The sequence below is a fragment of the Pipistrellus kuhlii genome, unplaced genomic scaffold (assembly GCF_014108245.1).
Source record: "Pipistrellus kuhlii isolate mPipKuh1 unplaced genomic scaffold, mPipKuh1.p scaffold_m20_p_52, whole genome shotgun sequence".
Taxonomy (NCBI): Eukaryota; Metazoa; Chordata; class Mammalia; order Chiroptera; family Vespertilionidae; genus Pipistrellus; species Pipistrellus kuhlii.
The window spans coordinates 90,761-113,757 of record NW_023425554.1 but is presented as its reverse complement, the minus strand read 5'-3'; the positions used below and the strand labels follow the sequence as shown (position 1 = coordinate 113,757).

The 22,997-nt window shown below is 40.3% G+C and overlaps 1 protein-coding gene across 2 annotated transcripts in view; it reads left to right on the top strand.

The window, feature by feature from the left end:
* Positions 1 to 205: 205 nt before the first annotated feature.
* The window catches only part of ADGRE3 (adhesion G protein-coupled receptor E3), a 39,472-nt gene continuing 16,680 nt past the window's right edge, over positions 206 to 22,997 (top strand). The window contains exons 1-7 of one of the 2 annotated variants that reach the window (XM_036415896.2): positions 208 to 347; positions 3,480 to 3,530; positions 5,843 to 5,965; positions 7,288 to 7,443; positions 8,219 to 8,256; positions 14,262 to 14,445; positions 17,530 to 17,649. In XM_036415896.2, coding sequence (XP_036271789.1) covers positions 323 to 347; positions 3,480 to 3,530; positions 5,843 to 5,965; positions 7,288 to 7,443; positions 8,219 to 8,256; positions 14,262 to 14,445; positions 17,530 to 17,649 — 697 coding nt within the window. In that variant the 5' untranslated portion in view covers positions 208 to 322. Of the gene's footprint in view, positions 348 to 3,479; positions 3,531 to 5,842; positions 5,966 to 7,287; positions 7,444 to 8,218; positions 8,257 to 14,261; positions 14,446 to 17,529; positions 17,650 to 22,997 lie in introns of both variants that reach the window. The other variant, XM_036415899.2, reaches the window with a different exon arrangement.

Here is a 22,997-nt window from a genome sequence, read left to right as displayed (position 1 = left end):
GCTGGCAGGGGGCAGTAAGAGGCAACCAAGCTGGGGGGAGGGGGGGGGGGGATTGGGGGTGACCAAGCTGGCAAGGGGATTCTGTGAGTGTGATGGTGAAAAAAGAGAAGTTCCACTTTTCTGAGAACAATTTCCTAAGTCTGTGCATAGAAAATAAACAAATAAAAAACAGAACCAAGGTCTGATGGTGAAAAATGAGAAGTTCATTTTTCTGATAACAATTTCCCTAGTCATTTGACCTTGACACAGGGAAAGTGGTTGGCTTACAGCACACAGTACAGAGCTTTCAGAGCTGGCTGTCAAGGATTACCCGCATGCAGGAATGAGAGGGCCATCACTTCTTCAAGGTATGTGTAACGTTGACCATTACTGTATCTTAACCTATCCCCTTTCAGAAGCTACTCGGTTTAACAATTAACTGTCTTTTCCTTCTTCTCTTTTCTCTGTTTTTCTTTGACCACTCCCCTTTCCTCTTAAATTATGGTTTCCTCCTTCACCGCCTTTTTTAAACAATGCTCCCAAATATCCCTAAATTTTTTCTAATGGTCTAATCCAGTGAGTTGTTCATCTTCTTCTATACAGGTTTTGGTTTTTAACTGATATTCTCTCCTTCCTGACAACTTCTTTGGCCTAGCACTGCCCTAACTCGTTCTTTGCCTCTCTTGCTATTCTTTCTCCCCCAATTCTTTTCCTTTTCCTGTACCAAGAATGTTATTAATAACAACCAATATTTTTGAACACTAACCTGCACCTTATATGTATGAACCCATATAATCCTCTCAATAGGCCCAAAAATTGAGAAGTGGGGCAGATACTATTATTATCTCCACCATACAGATGAGAAAATGGGTAAAAAGAGGTTATGTTGCTTTGTCAAAAGTCACACACTTTATAAATGTCAGAGCCAGGATTCTACCCAAGCCACCTGGCTCCAAATCTTTGCTATAATAGTCTTTCCACGGGATTCTGCTTGCGGTTTTCATCTCTTTGTCTATTCCCTCTCCCTGAAGGAATCCCATAACCTTGTGGCTTCAACCACAACTTCTTTGTAGATAGTTTCCCCAACTCTGAATTTCAGTCCCTCCTTCTGGCTCCAGGTCAAAGAACTGCCAACAGCCACAAAATCAATCATAGTTTACATTTATCAAGCACTTGCGTTAGCCTGGCATCAAGCTAAAATTGTTTTCCACTCATTATGACACAGCATCTTCACATTACAGATGTGAAGTGGCGTTATGGAAAGGTTATAGACTTAAAGCCTCCCGGTTATTTATTTGCAGAGGGAGAGACACCTCATAAATTCTATCAAAATAATATAGACTATTTGAAAGCTGGGGCTGTGAGGGAAGCCAGGGTCCTGGGTGCCAGAGGGAAGTTGGTTCTGGCATCCAGGGGAAGGAAGGCCCAGTATATATATATTTTTTTTTCTTTTGCACAAATTTCGTGCATTGGACTTCTAGTCTCACATAGAAGAGATGTCCATTATATATCTGTGGAATTTAATTTAAGTGAGAGACTATGCAATTTAAATGCAAGAATGCCGAGCAAGATATTTCCTGCTTTGGGGGCAACTGGAGGCAGAGCCCTAGACAATTCTGAGATGGATTATTTGTGACTTTTGATTAACTATGAACTCACTGCCCTCATCACTGGATGTAACAGGTAGTGAAATAAAATGAGCATCCGGTCAAGAATTAGAAAAGGATTCTCTTGCAAATAAAATGATAAATTTATAACAGAGGCAGCCAGCATTCTGCCCCCCCCCCTTTTTTTTTTCTTAAGGCAGCTGGCATTTATGGAAGATTTCTGCCAGACTTTGTGTATTTCCTCATTTATGTTACGTCACAATTCCAGGAATGGCAACACCCAAATTTGCACAACTGACTGGTGTCTGAGCAAACAGCAACTGAGGACCAAAGAGTCAGTGGATGATTTCGAAAGTCTCTTAGAGCTCCGAGATCCTGGCATACTGATGACTTTCCAGAAACTCTAATTTTAGATGCATGCACATATTATTAAGAGTGGTGGTGCTGGTGGGTCAGAAAGAAAACCCTAAAGACTAACCTTGAGGAAATGTGACAGGGCCCAGACTGCCTGAGTTTTAGGAAACTGAGAAACACTTGGCAGCCATATGTTTTACTATTATAGTTGGCTCTGGCCATGAATACTGACAAACAAGGCAGAAATGTTTCAATATGAACCACCAGCGTAGCTCTTTAATGTGCAGTAGCATACATTTAGCTCTGGTGAGTACCCTGTCTCCCCAAAAATAAGACAGTGTCTTATATTAAGTTTTTCTCCCAAAGTTGCGCTAGGTCTTATTTTCAGGGGATGTCTTATCTTTCCATGCGCTAGGCCTTATTTTTGGAGGATGTCTTATTTTCGGGGAAACACAGTAGTAACCTTGCTTGCACCCTGATTATCCCCTAAGGAATCGGGCCCTGCTGATGAGGAGATAAAGAAAACTTAGGAAGATGGCTGCTGAAGGGAAGGCAGGCTGCAAGACAGTGTGTGAGTGAGAGAACAAAAGGAGAGTGGGTGGATATACAGGGAGTGTCTACTTGTGAGTGAGGGAGAACTATATTTCAAGGGACTGTCAGGGACTGCCGGACCAGGCTCCACTGATCGGGCAGCCTCCACTGCTGCTGAAATCTCTCCCGTAGTGACCAGCTCTGCCACAGAGACCACACCGTCTTGAGTGGGATAGTGGCTGTGATCAGAAGCTATCAAAAAGAAGGAATTCTTACCATTTTGCAGCAGCATGGATGGACCTGGAGAGCATTGTGCTAAGTGAAATAAGCCAGTCAGTGAAAGAAAAAAATACTTATTTTTGGATAATAAAGAACATTATAACCTGATGAATAAAAAGATATAGACAGAGGCCTAAACTACCTCAGGGCCTGAGACCACATGAAGGGACAGTAATGCCCAAATAGTTCCCAGCCGCTCCAGCCCCAGCCACTGCACAACTACAACAAAATAAGAAACCCTGCCCTAACCGGTTTGGCTCAGTGATTAGAACGTTGGCCTGCGAACTCAAGGGTCCCAAGATCAATTCTGATCAAAGGCATGTACCTTGGTTGTGGGCACATACCCAGTGGGGAGCGTGCAGGAGGCAGCTGATCGATGTTTCTAACTCTCTATCCCTCTCCCTTCCTCTCTGTAAAAAATTCAATAAAATACATTTAAAAAAGGAAGAAAGAGAGAAAGAAAGAAAGAAAGAAAGAAAGAAAGAAAGAAAGAAAGAAAGAAAGAAAGAAAGAAAGAAAGAAAGAAAGACCCTTAGTCAAAATCACCCAGTTAGGCTCTTCCCAAATCTCTGGCCCACTGGAATCATAATAAAATGAAGGTTGTTGGTTTTAAGCGGCTCCATTTTGTGACGGTTTGTTTTACAGTGATAGGTAGCTGATACACAGCGCCTAGAGAACTTCCTGAAACCTTTTCTCAATAGCTTCATGTCTCTCTTTTCCCTGTTCCAGGACTCTGCGTTCTGCTGAGTTTGTCAGGAGTCATGATTCAGAAGGCCAACTGTGAGTGCAAAAAGCCTGCCTCTTCCATCGTCAGAGACCAGGGAGGGGTAGACTAAGGGTGAACCTGGGGACGCCCACGTACTCCAACAAAAAAGAGGCGTGATTGGGGGACAGAGCTTGAGCAGGCTTGCTCCTGTGCTGTTTCTTTCTTAATTGATCATTGTATCAAATTTGTATATATTTTAATTTATCTTTTTATGTTACTTTTATTCGTGGATTTGTTTGCTTTTAGTACCCACAATGTATCCCATGTGGAGATAGAACAATGAATAAAACAAAAGCCTCTTGAAGTAAACACTCAAGTGAGGAGAAACAGCATGATGTCACCATTTCATTCTGATTATAAGCACATCAACACAAAATGAACACGATCATTTCAGATTAGCTTTAAATCTTTGGAGATCTCACTAGATTATGGTTCAGAAGGTATAGAGTGATGATATGCATTTTTGCTGAGATTCTGAGATTTTTATCCAAGTGATGCATTCTGAGTAGCCAAGCTCTACGTAATGGGATCCCATCGTGTCCCCAGCACAATGCATTAATTCACTCCTCACAATAACCCATTTTACAGATAAGGAAATTGAGGCCAGAGAGTTTAAGATACTTGTGCAAAAACACACAGGTATTAAGTAGTAAAACCAGAATTGAACCCAGGGTCCCAAGTCTTAATTAACTCATTCTCCTTTTATAAATCCTGCAATGATTTTGAGAATGACACAGTTATCATTAGTAGAAATTCTTTTTTGTTAACATTAATTTGTTTAATGCCAACCCCAATTCTACATCATGCACAGTCTCTACAACTTGGGTTCAGTGATTTTAATATTTTTTAGATTTTTTAAAATTTATTTTTTAGATATAGTTGACATACAAGATATTAGTTCCAAGTGTACAATTTAATGATTAGACATTTATGAAATCTTGCCATTTGTGATAACCTAGATAGATCTAGAGGGTATTATGCTAAGTGAAGTAATCCAGATGGATAAAGGCAAATGTCATGTGATCTCACTTATATGTGGAATCATAAGACAAAATAAATGAACAAACAAAACAGAAACAAGTTCTTAAAGACAGAGAACAAACTGATGGTTGCCTCAGAGAAGCGGGCTGGGGAGTGAGAAGGAATAGGTAAAAAGGGAAAAGAGGTTAAGAAGTACAAATTACCAGTTATAAAAAGTCAAGCGAGTGTGACTCTGGAGCCAGGGTGGCTACTTGATATTCCACTGCCTCTGCTCATACTGGAAACATGGAGACGTGAAGGCCTCAACCTCAGCCATGGCTCCAAAGGCAAAGATCGGTACCGATGGCAGCCCCACCTAATGATGTGACTGGCCAAGGGCATTTCTCTTGGATTTGGCCACAAACTTATAGATCTTCTGCTCTGTATACAGGAACAGGCCCCAAACTCCATGAAGACAAACACTCCTTTGTTCAGGATGCTGCTCTCTGTCTCTTCATCTGACAGTCACACTGTACAACAGCTCACATGACATGTTCAGGGTTGAGCCTCACAGTCAGCCAGCCTGAGAGAAAAATCCCATCCATGAACAGAACAACAGCAATCAGGAGAGCCCAAATAACCCACAAAAGGGACACTCCTAGAACGTCCAGCTCAGGAGTTCAAGGTGACCACACCACTGGGTCCCACAGGACATTTACAACAAAAGGTTGCCCCATGAAAACTGAGAGTCATAGCAGTTCCATCTATTACATAGAAACAAACACAATGAGACAACTAAAATGGGGGAACAAAGAAATAAACCCAAATGAAAAAAGGGGATAAGTCTTCAGAGCAAGACATAAGTGAAATGGAGGTAAGCAAATTATCAGACACAGAGTTCAGATTAATGCTTATCAGGATGCTCCAAGGAACTACAAAGAACTTAATGGGAACTACAAGGAACTTAGTGGAAACTACATCTGCATGAAAAGGGCATGGAAACCATGAATAAGAACCAGTCTGAAATGAAGAATACTATATCTGACATCAAAAAATACACTGGAAAGAATTAAAAGCAGGCTGGATGAAGCAGTCTCAGGGATGTAAAGTAGAGCATAGGGAATATAGTCAATATTTTAGGAGCTATGTATGGTGTCAGGTGGGTACTAGGCTTATCAGAGTGATCACATTGTAAGGTATATAAATAGTATCTCTACTTTTTTTTTTTTATTGTACTGAGATGAAACAAAAAGGAACATATACAAGTTCCCTCAGTCTTGAGAGGCCCTATTCAGAGGCAAAATCAGATAATAACTCAAGAGTTTTTGACCCAGGTGAATCTGACCTACCTCTCTTCTCCCTGCAGGCGCCTGTCCTCAGTGCCCCCAAAATGCTATTTGTGTCAACAACACAGACTGTACCTGCAACCCTGGATACACCTCCCAATCTGGGGATAAATTCTTCACATATCCCTTGGAGATATGTCAAGGTAAAGGGGTAATTTTCAAATTAGCCAGTGTTGGAACTGGAAGGTAGGCAGCATAAGGGTTGTGGGGAGGTAACAGTAACATACAATGCTGAAAACTACCACTCAACCTTCACCAAGACACACTTCCATGGAGTCCGCAAAGGGGGAGCTCTTCCAGAACCTAGCTAGGCCTCAGTATTGTCCTCTACAACATGGGAGTGATAATGCTGACCTTATGAGGATGGTAGGGGATTGAATAAGGTAATGAATCTGACAGTACTTCATGGATTATAAAACATCCTATAAATGGTGTGTTTTTTAAGTTCAAAAAAGAGAATATGCATGGAAGTCATAGCAAAGAGAGAATAAAAACTTGGGCAGAAATTTTGCTGATATAAGTTCCTATGGTCCCTAAGATGCAAAATGCAGTCTTGGCTCAATAATTAAAAGGCCCATCCCCTTTCACCCCTGCCATCACCACACTGCTGTCCCTGTCCATGAGTTCTCTCTTTTTTTGTTGTTAATGTTCAATCCCTTCACCTTCCCACCCTGACTCCAGGTGTCTTGCCTGCTCTTTATCTGAGTCTGTCTTTATTTTGCTTCATAGTTATTTGTTCATTAAATTGCACATATGAGTAAAATCGGGACCCCCATTTTTATGACCACATTTAATTTCAGTTACCTCCTTGGAAGCCCCATTTACAACCACACTGGGGATTAGAGCTTCAACATATGAACAGAGGGCATACAAACACTCAGTTCATGACAGCAGACATGGTAAATGTCCTGCTTAGATGCCCTGGGCATTTGCCATTCCTTTGCACACCAAGTCTGAGACTTTCTCTAGCTACTGAAGACTACTCAGCCCATGTTTGGGACAGGTGGAAAGGGGACTTAACACTCCCTGGGAGCATTCCTCCATGGTTAAATGATGAGATTTGGTGGATAAATAGCTTATCGCCCTCACTCTTTGCCTGGATCACTCAGTGTGTGCTCTACACTTCCTCCCAGGGGTACCTAGAGGAATTGGGGCCCTGTTATCCACAGTGGAAACTTGCTTGATATTCTTTTTATTTTCTGCCATCCCTGTCTCATTTCACCACTTCCCCTCCCGTGTTTTCTGGAATCACCTCCCAAATAAAGTACTGGCACTTGGGTCTGTGTCTCAATGTCTGCTTCTTGGAGAACTCAACCAAAGTCAATGAGGAAAGGCAAGAGCAAGGACAGCCGTTACCTTAACTGATTGTCTTGGAAAATCAGGATAGACTGTGGTGGAGAGAGCATGTTAGATGCACAATAAATCTTTGCGGAATGAATGACCAAATTTCTCCTTTGTGTTCCAGATACTGATGAATGTAAGCCACCAATTAGTATATATTGTGGACTAAATGCAGAATGCCAGAATGTTCCAGGAAGTTTCTACTGTCGCTGTGACCCTGGATATAAACTCCTTTCTGGGAATACACAGTTCAAGAATTCCAATGAGAACACTTGTCAGAGTAAGAAAACTTTTATCTTCTTGTCCTCCTTTCACATTTTTCATTGAGTCTAACACCAGAAAAGGTATTTTTTTTGTGGCGAGGACAGGGCATGTTTCTATTTCCTGGAAGAAATTGTCTGACTTATTTCATCAGCATAATATCTTCTAGGCCCATCCATCTTATTGCAAATGGCAAAATTTTATTCTTTTATATGACTGAGTGATATTCCAAGGTCTTGCACTCCTAAGTCAAAACCTTCAATGTTACAAGAAAGCTCTCTGCCCTTTTTAGCAAATAGACTCAGCTGAAAACCAAGATATGGACTAGGTATAGGTTTAACCTTGGTTTGATGGTAACAGGTATGTAAACATCTGCTAGCCTTTCCTCGTCTTCCTAAAGCAGATACAGGTGTCCTCCCAATGCACAATTAACCACACAAATACTTTTTTGTGGTCAGTAGCTGTCCTGTGCATTGTAGAGTGTTGAACAGCATCTCAGGCCTCCCAATCATCACATTCTAGTAGCATCCCCTGTTCCAACCTGTACCCACCAAAAATGTCTCCGGCCATTGTCAGTGTCCCCTCAGGGCAAAATCACCCCAGTGGGAAAACTCTGTTCTACACTGTAACAAGGAACTTGGACTCTGATCCCCCAAACAGCAAAGAAGCTTGTCAATGAGCATCATTAGTTTGCCTTCAGACATTCTACATTCAAGTTGCTCACCTTACCTGCCCACCTCTCCATCCTCTCACTCTCAGTTCCCATGGTAACTTGCCCATGATGTCTTTTGCAGAGATCACCTCCTCAAACACAACCAAAGGCAATAAAGATGTGAGTGGAAGCTGAGTCCTGGAACCTAGCCTGGTAACAAATATCTACAAAGGCAAATATTAGCAAATGGCGATGGGTACTAGATATTATGTGTGTACTATATATTATAGATCATATATTGATGCATCATATGCAATATATAATATATAATAGACCCATTCAGTTGAAACCATGTTGTTTGAGGGTCAACTATATACCACCATGTTTATCACTCTACGTATGTCACTATATATATCACTATAGCTATAGATAGATTGTGTGTGTATGTGTGTGTGTGTACTGCCCCCTAAAGATAGGATCTATCCCAGACCAAGAAAAACAGACTAAGTAAGACTGTATTAGGGTATTCTGAGCTGTAGCAACATAGGCTCAGTTATTCAATGATTTTTAAAAGGTAGATTTTTATTACTTTCTAAGTTAACAATACAGAGATAAATTCAGTCTAGGCTGGTGAAGGGATTCTGCTCTGTGAGGCCAATAAGGGTGCCCACATTCTTTCCATCCCTTGGCATCTTGTCCTCAACTGCATGGTCAAAGATGGGTTGCTGCTTGTTGCATTCATAGGGAGAGCGGGGGAGTCTAGGGCACATTGTCTGGAAGGCAGAGTAAAGGGAGAGAGTGGAGGGAGGGATGCATCAATGAGATCACTCTATGATATGCTAATAAAGGTGTGATCATATTTTAGAGCGTGTCTTTCTCTAATTTTTCAATAACTGTTGACATACAACATTATATTAGTTTCATGTATACTACATAGTGATTAGACATTTATGTGACTTATGAAGTAATCATCCTGATAAGTCTAGAACCAATCTGACATCATACATAGTTATCACAATCTTATTGACCATATTCCCTCTGCTGTGCATACATCCTTGTGACTATTTCTATAACTGGCAATTTGCACATCTTAATCCCTTCCCCTTTTTCGCCCATTCCCCAACCTCCCTCCATCTGTCAACCAAAATGTTTTCTATATCTATGAGTTTATTTCTGTTTTGTTTGTTTATTTATTTTATTTTTATTAAACTTTTAAATGATTTAAGAGAGAGATTTGTTGTTCCACTTATTTATGCATTCATTGGTTGATTCTTTTTTTTAATATGTTTTATTGATTTTTTACAGAGAGGAAGGGAGAGAGAGAGAGTTAGAAATATAGATGAGAGAGATACATCAATAAGCTGCTTCCTGCACACACCCCCACTGGGGATGTACCCGCAACCAAGGAACATGCCCTTGACCGGAATAGAACCCAGAACCTTTCAGTCTGCAGGCCAACACTCTATCTTGTATGTGCCCTGACCAGGAATCAAACCTGCAACCTTAACTTACTGGGACAATGCTCTAACCAACTGAGCTAACTGGCCAGAGCTATTTTGTTTCTTAGATTTCACAATAAATGAAATCATATGGTGCTTGTCTTTCTCTGCCTAGCTTATTTCACTTATAATAATACCTTGTAGGTTCATCCATTATGTCGCAAATGGGAAGATTCCATTCTTTATATGACTGAGTTATATTCCATTGTAGATATGTACTATATCTCCTTTATCTAATCATCTATTGATGGGCATTTGTGTTGCTTTCACATCTTGGCTATTGAAAATAATGCTGTAATGAACATAAGGGTACATATGTCTTTTCAAATTAGTATTTTGGATTTTATCAGATAAATACCCAGAAGTGGAATTGCTGGGTCATATGGTAGTTCTACTTTTAATTTTTTGATAAATCTTCATACTGTAGTCCATAGTGGCTGCACCAATTTACAATGCTACCAACAGTACATTAGGGTTCCCTTTTTTTACAGACATGTCTTTTTTCTTCTTCTTCATTGATTTTAGGGAAAGAGAGAGAGAGAGAGAGAGAGAGAGAGAGAGAGAGAGAGAGAGAGAGAGAGAGAGAGATGTGCAAGAGAAACATCCATTGGCTGCCTCCCATATGCATCCTGATCAAGAACCAAACCCACAATTTATGCATATGCCCTGACCGGGAAACAAACCCACCACCTTTCGGTGTTCGAGACGACACTCCAACCGAGTCACATCAGCCAAGGCTTAGAGACATGTCTTAAGTGACAACCCAGAAATTGCACATGTGCCCAAGCCTAACTGCAAGGGAAGTTGGAACAATACGGCCCGAAGTCAGGCAGCATGACCTACGTGAAATCTGAGGGATTCATTCAGTTACCAAAAGGAAGAAGGGAAATGGATATTCTAAGATAGCTAAAAGAGAAACCAAAAAAGTACCTATTAGTAATCAACTCTAAATGTTAATATTTTGGTTAAATGATTCATATCTCTGATAAGGTCTAGTTGAGTAGAATGGGCTCATTCCTTCTTCTGCCCTCACCCTGCCCTACTGCAGAGGGAGTGTTCATGCCTTGCCCTCCCAATCTCCAGGCCTCCAGGTACATGCTATCCTCTCTCCCTGAACTTCCTTTTCCCAGTCCATAACCTGGCTGGCTTCCTGTCACTCTTCTCTGCCAGAGACTCCATTCGGGTATCACTTACATCTGGAGGGCCTCCTTAAACAACCTCCATCTGAGTTAATATCCCCTTCCCCGTGTGTTTATGGTGGGAGGCTCTGGAGCTAGCAGTTGTAGACAGGGGTTCAAATCCTAGCACCACAGTGGCAAGTGGCATGGGCAAAAGACACAACTTCTCTGTGTTAGAGTTCTCCAGGGACAAAGAAGCAATAGGAAGCATAGATATAGACCAAGAGATTTATTACAAGGAGTTGGCTCATGTGATTATGGAATGTGACAGGTTCTTATATGTGACAGGTCCCAAGATCCGCAGTTGGCAAACTGGAGACCCAGAGGAGCTGATGGGAGAGTTCCAGGGACCTGAGAACCAGGAGAGCAGAGCCTGAAGGCTTGAAACATAGAAAGAGCTGATGTTTCAGTTCAAGTCTGAAGATGAAAACTAATTTCCTAGCTCAAGGCCCCTGGGTAGTCAGACAGAAGGAAATTCCCCATTACCTAGAATATTTTTTGTATTCAGGCCCCCAACTGACTGGATGAGGCCCACCCACATGAGGGAGGGTAATCCACTTTGCTCTGTCTCCCCATTCAAATATTAACTTCATCCAGAAACACCTAGAATGATGCTTGACCAAATATGTGTGTTACCCATGGCCTCATCAAATGGACAAATAAAACTAACCATCACGCTCTCTGAGAATTGATTTACGCATCTATAAAATGAGGGTAATAATGGCACCCACCTCCTTAGATAGATGGGAAGTTTAGATTAAATTATATATGTCAAATATTTAGCACAGTGAGTCATCCAGAGTACATGTTCCATCCATGTTATCCATGTGACCTCCAGCTGACTGTCATTTACATGATATGCTGTCACCGCATAGACCATGAGCTTCTTGAGGACAGGAATACCACCAAGCCCTCATTGAGAGTTTAACAAATGTTCATTGAAGTAATAAATAAGCATATAATTAAAAGGAGCATTTCATTATAAAATTTATTGCCAGGTTTCTCAAAAAGTTAAACCGAAAAACCACATGCCCCAGCAGTTCCATTTCTATGATATACCCAGCAGAATTTAAAGCAGGAATTCAAATAGGTATTTGCATATCCAATGTTCACAGCAGCGCTGTTTTTTGGTGTGTGTTTTTGCTATTTCTCCTGTCATATATTCATGATCTATAGCAATGATTGAGCAAAGCATTCTTTTCTGCTGAATCTGAATACAGCCTGAGAATCTTTCTCAACAGTGTTGCAGGTAGCCACTACTAATTGATTGGTGTTGGCATTAAAGATGACACCTATTTGCAACCCTACCTTAAAGCTTTCTTGCTGATGACTCACAGCAGCACTATTCACAATGGCCAAAAGGTGGAAACAATCCAAACGTTCATCAACAAATGAATGGATAAGCAAAATTCATCCACCCATAGAGTGGAATGTTATTCAGCCATAAAAAGGAATGAAGTTCTAATACATATTACAATGTGGATAAGCTTTGAAAACATGCTGAGTGAAAGAAACCAAACACAAAAGATTATACAATCTATGATTCCATTTTTTAGAAAATATTTTTATTGATTCCTTTTAGAGAGGAAGGGAGAGGGAGAAAGAGGAACACTGATGTGAGAGTGTAGCTTTGATTGGTTGCCTCCTGCATGCCTTCTAGCCCTGACCAGAAATTGAACTGCAACCCTCTGGTCCACAGGACAACGCCCAACCAACTGAGCCACACCAGCCAGAGCTGATTCTGTCTATATAAAATGTCCAGAATAGGCAAATACATAGGATTAGAATGTTTAAACTTTTAAACATTTTTAAACTTTCACCTTAGCCCCATTCTTCTCCATCCATTGGCCCATCTCTTTGCTATCCTTCATAGACAAATGTCTTGATTTTAAAAGATAAATTAGGGGGATGAAGGAGGTAGTTAAAGGTAGAAGGGGTCAAGTATATCATGACAGAAGGAGACTTGACTTTGGGTGGTGGGCACACAATGCAATATACAGATGATGCATCATAGAATTGTACACTTGGAACACATAATTATTAATCAATGTCATCCCCCAATAAACTTAATTTTAAAAAATAAAAATTAAAAGGCCAATTATAGTGCCTTCTGAGCTATGTCTACCTTGGAGTTTCTCTATGTATAACACTATAATGTTATAATATTCGAGACTGGGTCATTCTTTGTTGTGGGGGTTGTGCTATGCATGCAGTGTTTCCCAAAGTGTGGTACGCGTACCCCCAGGGGTACGGGAAAAGTTTGGTGGGGGCACGTGTTGCACCGGAGTTTGGTGAGGTTATGCACTGCACCGTGCTTAGCTGTGCCTAATTCTACGTTCTCATGAGTATGAGGGGTACTCAGCGTTACGAAAATTATAGAAGGGGTACACATATGTCAAAAGTTTGGGAAACACTGCCAGTGAGTTAGAGGATGTGGAGCAATATCTCTGGCCTCCACCCGCTGGATATTAAGAGCATGCCTCAGTGGTGACATTCATAAATATCTACAGACTTGATCAAATGTCCTCAAGGCAAGCATGTCAAACTCAAAGGCTAACATGCGCCAAATGAACAAGGTTTAAGTTTATGTGGGCTGCAAAAAAAAACAAAAGCTTCAATTTTCATAGAAACATAGGTTTCTTTCTATAGAGACATGCTGAATACAAAGGGTTGAAATAAATGAGTCATTGCCTACATAAAATAATAGAACATTTTGATAAAAATTAATATTTCTTCTTGAACATTAACTTACCAGACACTGAATAACTGCAGAAGTTAATAAGCATAATGCAAATAAACCTATTTTTCTTGTTCTCCAAAAGTGAAATATTTCCTGTTGTGCACATCAAACAAGTCAGTATAAGACTAATGACGTGACAATCGGATGCTAATATATTCACTGCTAGTATTAGTGGAAAGAAAGGGTGCACCTGTGTGTAGGCGCATAAGGGAAATGAATGCAACAGGATTATAGTAATTGGTCATTAAAGTTGTAGTTTGTTTTTAATAATTATATATAATAGGATATTGTAAAAAGTAAGTTATGAAATTTTTATTAAACCATTTTTTATAAACCATTATATTGGCTGGGCCACAAAAAATATTCGCTGTGGGTCCCAAGTTTGACATGCTTGCCCCAGGGAGTCAAAATTGCCCAGGTTGAGAACCTGGTCTACTTTGAGCAAACATACCACTTCCCTGTTGGTAATAATTAACCCTGTTCTGTATTTACCAGTCACAGACATGTAGCATCTTCTAACTCATTTAATTTTTTCAAAAAACTCCATAGAGTCCTATTACTGTCTCATCCTAAAGTGGGGAAACTGAGGCACAGAGCAATCGAGTGTCTTTCCCAAGCTCACAAAGCCAGTGAATGGTGGAGTCAGGATTTGAACTGGGTCCTCTGGCTCCAAAACTTGCTTTCTCGTGCTTTCTACTGTGCCTTGGGGTTGTGGGGACCTATCAGAGTGAATTGTTATTATTGTTGTTCTTATTTATATATTTAAAGCTACAACGGGTTGTTGAGAATTTTGAGTCACTTCTCGCCAATGAGACTCTGTGGGGATCAGGAGAGCAGAGAAAAGTTGCATCCAAGGCCACATCTATTCTCCAGACTATGGAATCCAATGTTCTAGAAACTGCCTTGAACGCCCCAGACCAAGAAATCCAGAAACTTCAAAATAATACTGTGGGTAAGGAGACAATAAGACCTGATGCTCATGGAGTGGGGTGGGGGGTGTCTGGCTACCAGCTGGGGTCTGTATTAAGCAGTTAGAAAATAAATAAATACATTGCATAAGTCAATTTATATAAAATGCTGGAGATTTGCAAACCAATCTATAGTGATGTTACAGAAAACTGGAGAAGAACCAAGCAACACTTAGAGAAATGGAGTTACATTTATTACACATGGGTCCAGAGGAAGATGTCTCTCAAATTCTGAGCCCAAACATGGAAGAATTTTCTCTATTTGTATGTTTTTATCTTCTTTGTCTCCCAAATATGGGGTGTTTCAGGCCCCCTTTGCAAGTTCTTAAAGAGCCCCTATGTGCTGGGGCCTTGAGATCGCAACCAAAGGCCTGGCCCAGTGCCAGCACTGATAATTTCGTCCGGGGAAGGTTTAATGGCCTCTCTGAAGTGGGAGCAGTCTTATTTTCCTTATTATTTAAGCAAGCAAGCATTTACAGAAGCCAAATGGCAGGGTTAAAATTTCAAACAACAGTTTTTATATAAAATGGATGCTTCAGTGACAGGGAGTGGAGAGTAGAGGAATGGAAAGGAGGCATGAGAAAAATTGGGGAAATTGGGGGTCATGGAAATGCTCACTACCTTGATTATGATGGTGGTTTTACAGATGTATATACCAATACAACTAATCAAATTGTACACTCTAGTTTACAACCAATTACACCTCCATAGAACTGCTTAAAAAAAAAAAAAGATTCTCAGGGATTTCCCATCCTGGGTCTGGGATTTGGGCTTAAAAAGTATTTTTTTTTAATCTTGTGTCTACATAACCTAATAACACATGTAGAAGGAACATCTTATGAGATATTTTTAAATGAAAATTCTTTTATTGCACTTGTCATACATATTACACACCCATGTGACATGTCATGTTAATTAGCTTTATGGTTGTCATTTCACTAGGGATATATGTGTAAAATCATCATATTATAAACCTAAATATATATTTTTTTCTTTTTAAAAATAAAATACCACAGCAAAACCAAGTATTAATTTTTTAATTAGGAAAATACATAAACAAAACTAATTTAGACCAACTAAATCTGACCATATCCCAGTCTTCCAATCCTATTCCTAGTTAGGTAGTTGTGTGATGAGGAGGACACATATTTGTTGTGTATGTTATATTTTACTTACAGTTCCACAAAGCCTGTTTTTTTTTCAGTCATTGTCTCACTAATATTTCCATGAAAACTGAAGACAGCATCATTACCTACATTATTGTCTTCAATGACTTACAGAGTTGCATTGTATGAGTGTGTCATAATTTATTTTCCTATTCTGGGAAATGTGGGTTTTTGCCAAACAATCCTGTGATAAAGACCACTAAAATTTTTTATCTGTTTGTATTTGTTTGATATTTTCTTAGAAGAATTCATAAAGGAGGAGTTGTTAGGTCAAGGGGAAAAATTTTTTAGACTTTTGATATACGTCACTATATGGGCCTCCAAAAATATTTGTTGTGTTTTATTCAGCTCAGGGATATCAGAGGATTGGTATATGCCTAATGAACCATTTTTGTTTTACCAACTTAGCTGATAAAATACTTTATGCTCTTTAAAAATAATGATAATGAAAATAAATGTAAAGGGTAAAAGAAAATCTAGTACCTAACCATCTTGGGGAACTGGAATCTGGACACTTTCATTATAAATTGAACCATTTCCTGAATTACAAATAATTCTCATCTTTCCAGGTTATAATTGTTTAATCAGGTAACCAGTGCCCTTACCTCAGTAAGCTTCAGTTTCTTCATCTATAAAATGGGATTATAATAGTGTAGATAGCCGAAACCAGTTTGGCTCAGTGGATAGAGCGTCAGCCTGTGGACTGAAGGATCCCAGGTTCGATTCCGGGCAAAGGCATGGACCTTGGTTGTGGGCACATTCCCAGTGGGGGGCATGCAAGAGGCAGCTGATCGATGACTCTCTCTCATTAATGTTTCTAACTATCTCTCTCCCTTCCTCTCTTTAAAAAATCAATAAAATACATATATATTTTTAAATAGTGCATATAATGCTGAGACCAGATGCTGCTTATTTGAGAAATTTCAGGAAACTCTAAAGCATGAACCAAGACAGGCTATTTGTATGGAAAAGCCACTGGAAACAGCTTGGATGTGCCCACGAGTGGTGAGGCAGGGTCTCAGGGAATCACCAGAACAGGGTGAACAGTGATAGCCAGGTTTATGAAGACTCAGATATGGTGCCTGCCTGCTGGCTCTGTAAGGAAAGGGCTCAGAAAAGGAACCGTGGCCTCTGCCAATACTTCTGTCTGGGAGAAAGCTGCCCCTCCAGCTCTCACCTGGATACCAGACACTTCAGTTCCTCTCTGTATGTCCCTGGTGCCTTTCAAGCTGCTGCCCCAGTTCTGGATCTGAGAATGAGTGAGCCTGAGTAAGTCCATGCACAGGTCTTTTAAGAGGAACTGCCTGGGACTCCAGAAGCCCTCTGTCTCAGCCACAATCCCTGCTGGTTTTTACAACCAGAAGTTATGTAAACTTCTCTTCACAGCACTGAATCCCTGAAATGAGGAGCCTGTTTTGGGGGCCTCGGGGGTAACCTCTGCAAATACCCTCCTGATTTTTATCTACCACACATGGATGTAGGACCAACCCATTCCACATATCTCCCCTCCCACCAGTCTCAATGTGGCTTATTCCTTAAATCCTTAGTTGAAGGAGTTCTGTTTGGCTACATTTCAGGTGGTTCTGAATGATGATTGCTAGTAGTTTAGTAGTACTTTTGATGTGATGGTGGGAGGATTCGAATACCACATTTACCTACACCCCCATCATGATCTTAAGCCTTGGAGAGGACCCCTAATTTCTGAATCTAAGTTTCCTCATCTAAATAATGGCCCTTTGTGGGGTTATATGAGGCTGTCATAAGATGACAATGTATAAGGCTCTTAGCTCAGTGCCTGGCATCCCTCCCAACACATTCAGTAAATGTGGCCTGTTTTTGTTGCTGTACAGGTTTTTTAAAACTTATAATAACAGTAATCTTGCTTGGCACTTTTCTTACCAGCTGTTGAAACTCGAGTTGTTACAGACAATTGCTCCAAGGAAAGAAATATCTTCAACTTGAAGGTCCAGATGAACTCACTGGACATCCACTGCAATGACGTCATCCAGGAAAACCTACAAGGTACATGTGGCGGCTGCATTCAGAAACTCTAAGACACACACAGCAAAATCACTGTGAGTCATAAGGAAGCATCCCCCAATAGGTTCCTATTGGTTGGGTTTGTTACCCTAAGATTGTGTCAGTTGAGTTTTATCCTTAAAAAAAAAATTTAAAAAAAAAAAAAAATCTCCTCAAAGTGGAAGCTTTTTGTTCTTCAGCATGGAAGAGACTTCTTTGTTATTTGGGGGCTGCTCCATCCACATCTCAGTTGGGGTTCACCCAGAAGCAGTCTCTAGAAGAATTGTAAGGGGTTTCAGTGTAGCTTATTTAGGAGGTGGTCCAAAGAAGCAGCAATAAGTGTATTAGTCAGAGTTTCCAGAGAAACCAATGGAATGTATGTGAAGAGAGACAGAGACAAATTTCAAGGAATTGGCTCATGTTATTGTGAAGGCTGGCAAGTCTAAACTATAGCCAGGGAAGAGCTGATGTTGTAGCCCAAGTCCACAGACAGTCTGGAGACAGAATTCCCTCTTCCTCAGGGGAGGCCAGTCTTTTCCTTTAGACCTTCAACTGATTGGATGAGGCCCACCCATATGATGGAGGATAATCTGCTTTACCCAAGCCTAACTAAGCATTAATCTCAAGATTCATCCATGCTGTCACAAATAGCAGTACTTCAATTCTTCTTATGGCTGAGTAGTATTCCATTGTACACATGTACCACATGGACCTTAAGTATATTATGCTAAGCAAAACAAGTCAGTCAGAAAAAGGTAAGAGCCATATGATTTCACTCATATGTGGGATATAAAACTGAAACTCATAGACACAGACAACAGTACCATGGTTACCCTAAGATTGTGGGAAAGGGAGTGAAGCGACAGTAAAAGGTAAGGGGAGCCAAATATATGGTGATTGGTGATAGAAGGTGATTTGACTTTGTGTGGTGGACACACAATGCAATATACCATACAGATCATGTATTGTAGAATTATTAACCAATGTCACCTCAATAAATATAATTTTTAAAATAAAATAAATAACTATTACTGTAAGAATTCAAACAAAAATAAAAAATTTTAAAGGATATAGATAAACAGATGATAGATGGATGGATGGATAGATAGATAGGTAGGTAGATAGATAGATAGATAGATAGATACCCTGTTTCCCTGAAAATAAGAAGTATCTTATATTAATGTTTGCTCCCAAAGATGCACTAGGTCTTATTTTCAGGGGATGTCTTATTTTTCCATGAAGAAGAATACGGTACACATTTATTGTTAAATGAAAATAAAGGAAATGTATTACCTGTATACGGTAAGGTAGTATGGTAGTTGTCAACACAAACCAGACAAACTGAAGCCTACAGTATCAAGAATTTACTCATTTATTCAATGACAATTATGTCATCATTTTCTGGAACATCATCATAACAATCCAATTCCTGAATTTCCTGGTGAATTTCTTGTGACTCCATTTCTTTCAGAATCAGTGGACCAAATCTCTTATGTTTAGCCTGGGGGGGGGGGGGCTTATTTTCAGGGGATGCCTTATATTTCACTCAGAAGGAAACCTGTAAGTAGATCTTATTTTTGGAGGATGTCTTATTTTCGGGGAAACACATAGATAGATAGATGCTAGATATAATAGATAGATATTAATCTCATCTAAAAAATACCTTCACAGCAACATCCAGACTGGTGTTTAACCAAATATCTGTGTACCATGTACTTGCTATGTTAACATAAAATAAACTACCCAAGTTGTGGAGAGAGGAAGTGAGGGGAGAAAAGGCAGCCAATACAGGGATTGTTATGCTAGTGAACAGGTTACTGCTGGTGGTGACTGGGGCTCAATCCCACTGAGTTATCCCGCTAAAGGAGAAGGAACTGAGCCATTTATCCACCTGTGCTGATTCACCACCAGTTGAAGACCCACCTGGGGAGTTCATTTCCAGACCCTTCCACTCTGCCCTGAGTGCAGACCAAACACATTCTCTCAAGGAAAGCTCCTGGGCAGAGTCTCAGCTGTTGGGTAAAATCCATCAGCATACAAAGAAACCAACAGTGCCAAGGGAATAAAGCCAGAGTGCCTGTAGCATCTACTACAGATTGCTATTATTAATTGTCCCAGTGCTACCACATTCTGACTTTTCTTTTGGGGGGTGGGGGGGCAGATAGAAATGAATTCAGCTTTGTTTCACATTATCTAGTCATTTCTTTACTTTTTTTTTCAATTACAGTTAACATTCAGGATTATATTAGTTTCAGGTATATAGCATAGTGGTTAGACATTTATATAACTTACAAAGTGATTCCCCTGATAAATCTAGTATTTGCCTGACCATACCTAGTTATTATAATACTATTGACTACATTCCCTATGCTGGAGTTTACATCCTGTGACTATTTTGTAACTGCAAAAACTCTGATTTTTTTTTTCTTTTTCTTTTAATATATTTTTTATTGATTTTTCACAAAGAGGAACAGAGAGTTAGAAACATCGATGAGAGAGAATCATTGATCAGCTGCCTCTTGCACACCCCCCACTGGGGATGTGCCCGCAACCAAGGTACATGCCCTTGACCGGAATCGAACCCGGGACCCTTCAGTCCCCAGGCCGACACTCTATCCACTGAGCCAAACCGGTTTCGGCTGATTTTTTTTTTTTTCTAAGAGAAACCAAAAACTGAGTTGTTTGCATGAAAACCTTTAATTTTTCAATTTTGCAAGAATACATGTACTATAACTGCCACATAGCTAAAACTGCTATAGCATGATAAATGGGGTCTTGAAATCCAATCGTGTAAATGTGGATACAGTTGTCTGTACTGTCCATCAAAACTCCCAAAGTAAAACATAGACCGCATTCTGATCTGAGACAATCTCATGAGACAGTCAGTTCCTATCACTTTCCTCCCTCGAGAAGATAAGTACTTGAATCTGCCTCCATTTGTGAATGGACCAGGCAGAGGAGGGGAGCTAACCTCCAATCACATAATTTCACACATGCATTGTCATGGGATTCCTCTGCAATTCCTCACAATTTGTAGAGAGTGCAAGAGTTCACACAGTACAGGCTACAAAATCACATCTTCAGCCCAGTTTGCTCCTCCTTGGTCACGCCCTGGGGCTTAGGATTTCAATATATAGATTCATGAGGACACAGCTCAGCCCAGAACAGCCGTCTATGCTGAACTGCTTAAATAAATTATACACATCACAGTGGGATGCCGTGAGCTTTGAGGAGCACCTGGCATGGACATGCCCAGCAGTAGACTATTTGTCACCCCTTAGTGGACCCTGTGGTCTCATCTCTAAGTATTTGCATTGGCTGTTTCTCTGCCCGGAATGCCAACCATCACTTTGGGTGAACTTTGACTCTTCTTTTAATACAACTCAACTTTCACCTCCCAGGACTGCCCACTCCCATCACAGCACCAGAAAGAGGCCATCCCTCCTCTGTGAGTCCCCGCCTCTCCTCTCCCCTCCCCAGCATGAACCTACCTTATCCTGGCATCTACCATGTTGTGTTGTTTCTGTTGATTGACACAGCCTTGTCTCCTTCATTGAACTTGGATCTCTTTCAAGGCTGGAACCATTAGTTTTTTCTCTATAGGTGCTGTATCTGGAAAACAACAAAAAGCTCATCAAATTAAACCTGAAGCCTTAACATTACTAATGAGAGAAAAGAACCCATTGATGGATGTGTGACAAACTAATAGAGGGACATTGCTCAGTCCTTAGGTTCCATCTGGATTCGCAATCTCAGCTATATTGACTTAAAGGGCCAGGTTATTCTCTGGGGCCCTATAGTGTTCTCAGTCCTATATCCTTGGCCTTGGCCCACTAGATGCCAAGAGCAACCTCCCAATTGTGACAACCAAACATGCCTCCAGACATTGCCCTGTGTTCCCTGAGGGGGGCAGAATCACCCTCAGCTGAGAACTGCTTGTCTACAGTAATCTTGTGATTTATCTTCAAACAGAGACAATTTTAAAATTGGAAAAGGGTACTGTTCAATTACACCAGGACACCAGGTGGGAACTGGAACTTTGTCAGTAACTGTAGATGTAACTCACCCTTTCTCCCGTAAAACATATCACTGAATAAACCCACAAGGCCATGGAGACCGGCCTTGGAAACCTCTACAGCTACTCTTCTCTTTCCTGCTTGTGATTTGCTCTTATGCCAGAATATTTCAGCTGAAAAATAAGCAATTTCTAAGCATAAAAACAGGCGAGTATATCGCCTGCCTATGTTTTCCAACCACCTACCAGTGTTTCATTCTAACAGAAAGTGACTTTAACTTAGAGAAACAAGTGGCTCTCCTACTTCTGATCCCTGGAGTGAGGCCAGAGAAATCTGGTTAGAGAAACTGCACAGCTAGTAACTGACAAAACCTCAGTTGTAGGCTCCTCCCCTGACCTCTGGTCAGTGTGTGTGCAGGAGGCAACTAATCCATGTGTTTCTCTCACATTAATATTCTTCCCTGTCTTTCTACTCTCTCTAAAAATCAATGGAAAAATATCCTTGAGTGAGAATTAAAAAAAAAAAAGTTGAATAAATAGGTGGCTAAATAGATGATAGATAGATAGATAAATAGATAGATAGATAGATAATTATAATTTCCATATATGTTATTTATTTCTAGCTCTGGTTTACATATATATAATATGTAGAAAGGAAATCACTGATACATATGTGCACATAGATAGAGATACATGTCACCCAACTATAAATGGATTTCCTTGAGTCCACTGTCAACATTATATTTTATCCAAATCTAAAAGGCTTGAAAAATAAGTCCATCTTTGCTGAAGTCTCTTCAAGAGGCTGCAGAGAAAGTGGAATGACATCACACAGATTTAGTCAGCTTCCCAAAAAGTCCTCTTGCATGTCCCCTACTGGTGTTTGAACCCAAAACCCAGGCATGTGCCCTGACCCAGAATTAAACTGGCCATCATTCGGTACACATGCCCAACCAATGGAGTCATACTGGCCAGGGTGAGGTTATATTTTCCATAGGGTAGAAAGTAGCTGCATATCTACCAGACAGCATGCACTTGTGTCTATGGAAAAAACTACTTGTGCTACTAACAATTTTTCTACATGTTATCTTCTATGCCCATAGAGCTGTGAAATTGCTTGGCAATAGAAAATCAATATAAAGGTGCAGCACTCCCATAGAACCAGATAATTCCCAATACTCAGCTCTCTACTGGCTATCTTGGACATGCACATATATTTAGATACACATATATATGCCTAGAAAAAAATCCAGAACTCCAACAGTGATTATCTCAAAGTGATGGAATATTTTATGGGGATTATTTCTCTTTTTTTTTCTTTTTTCATCAAAGTTTT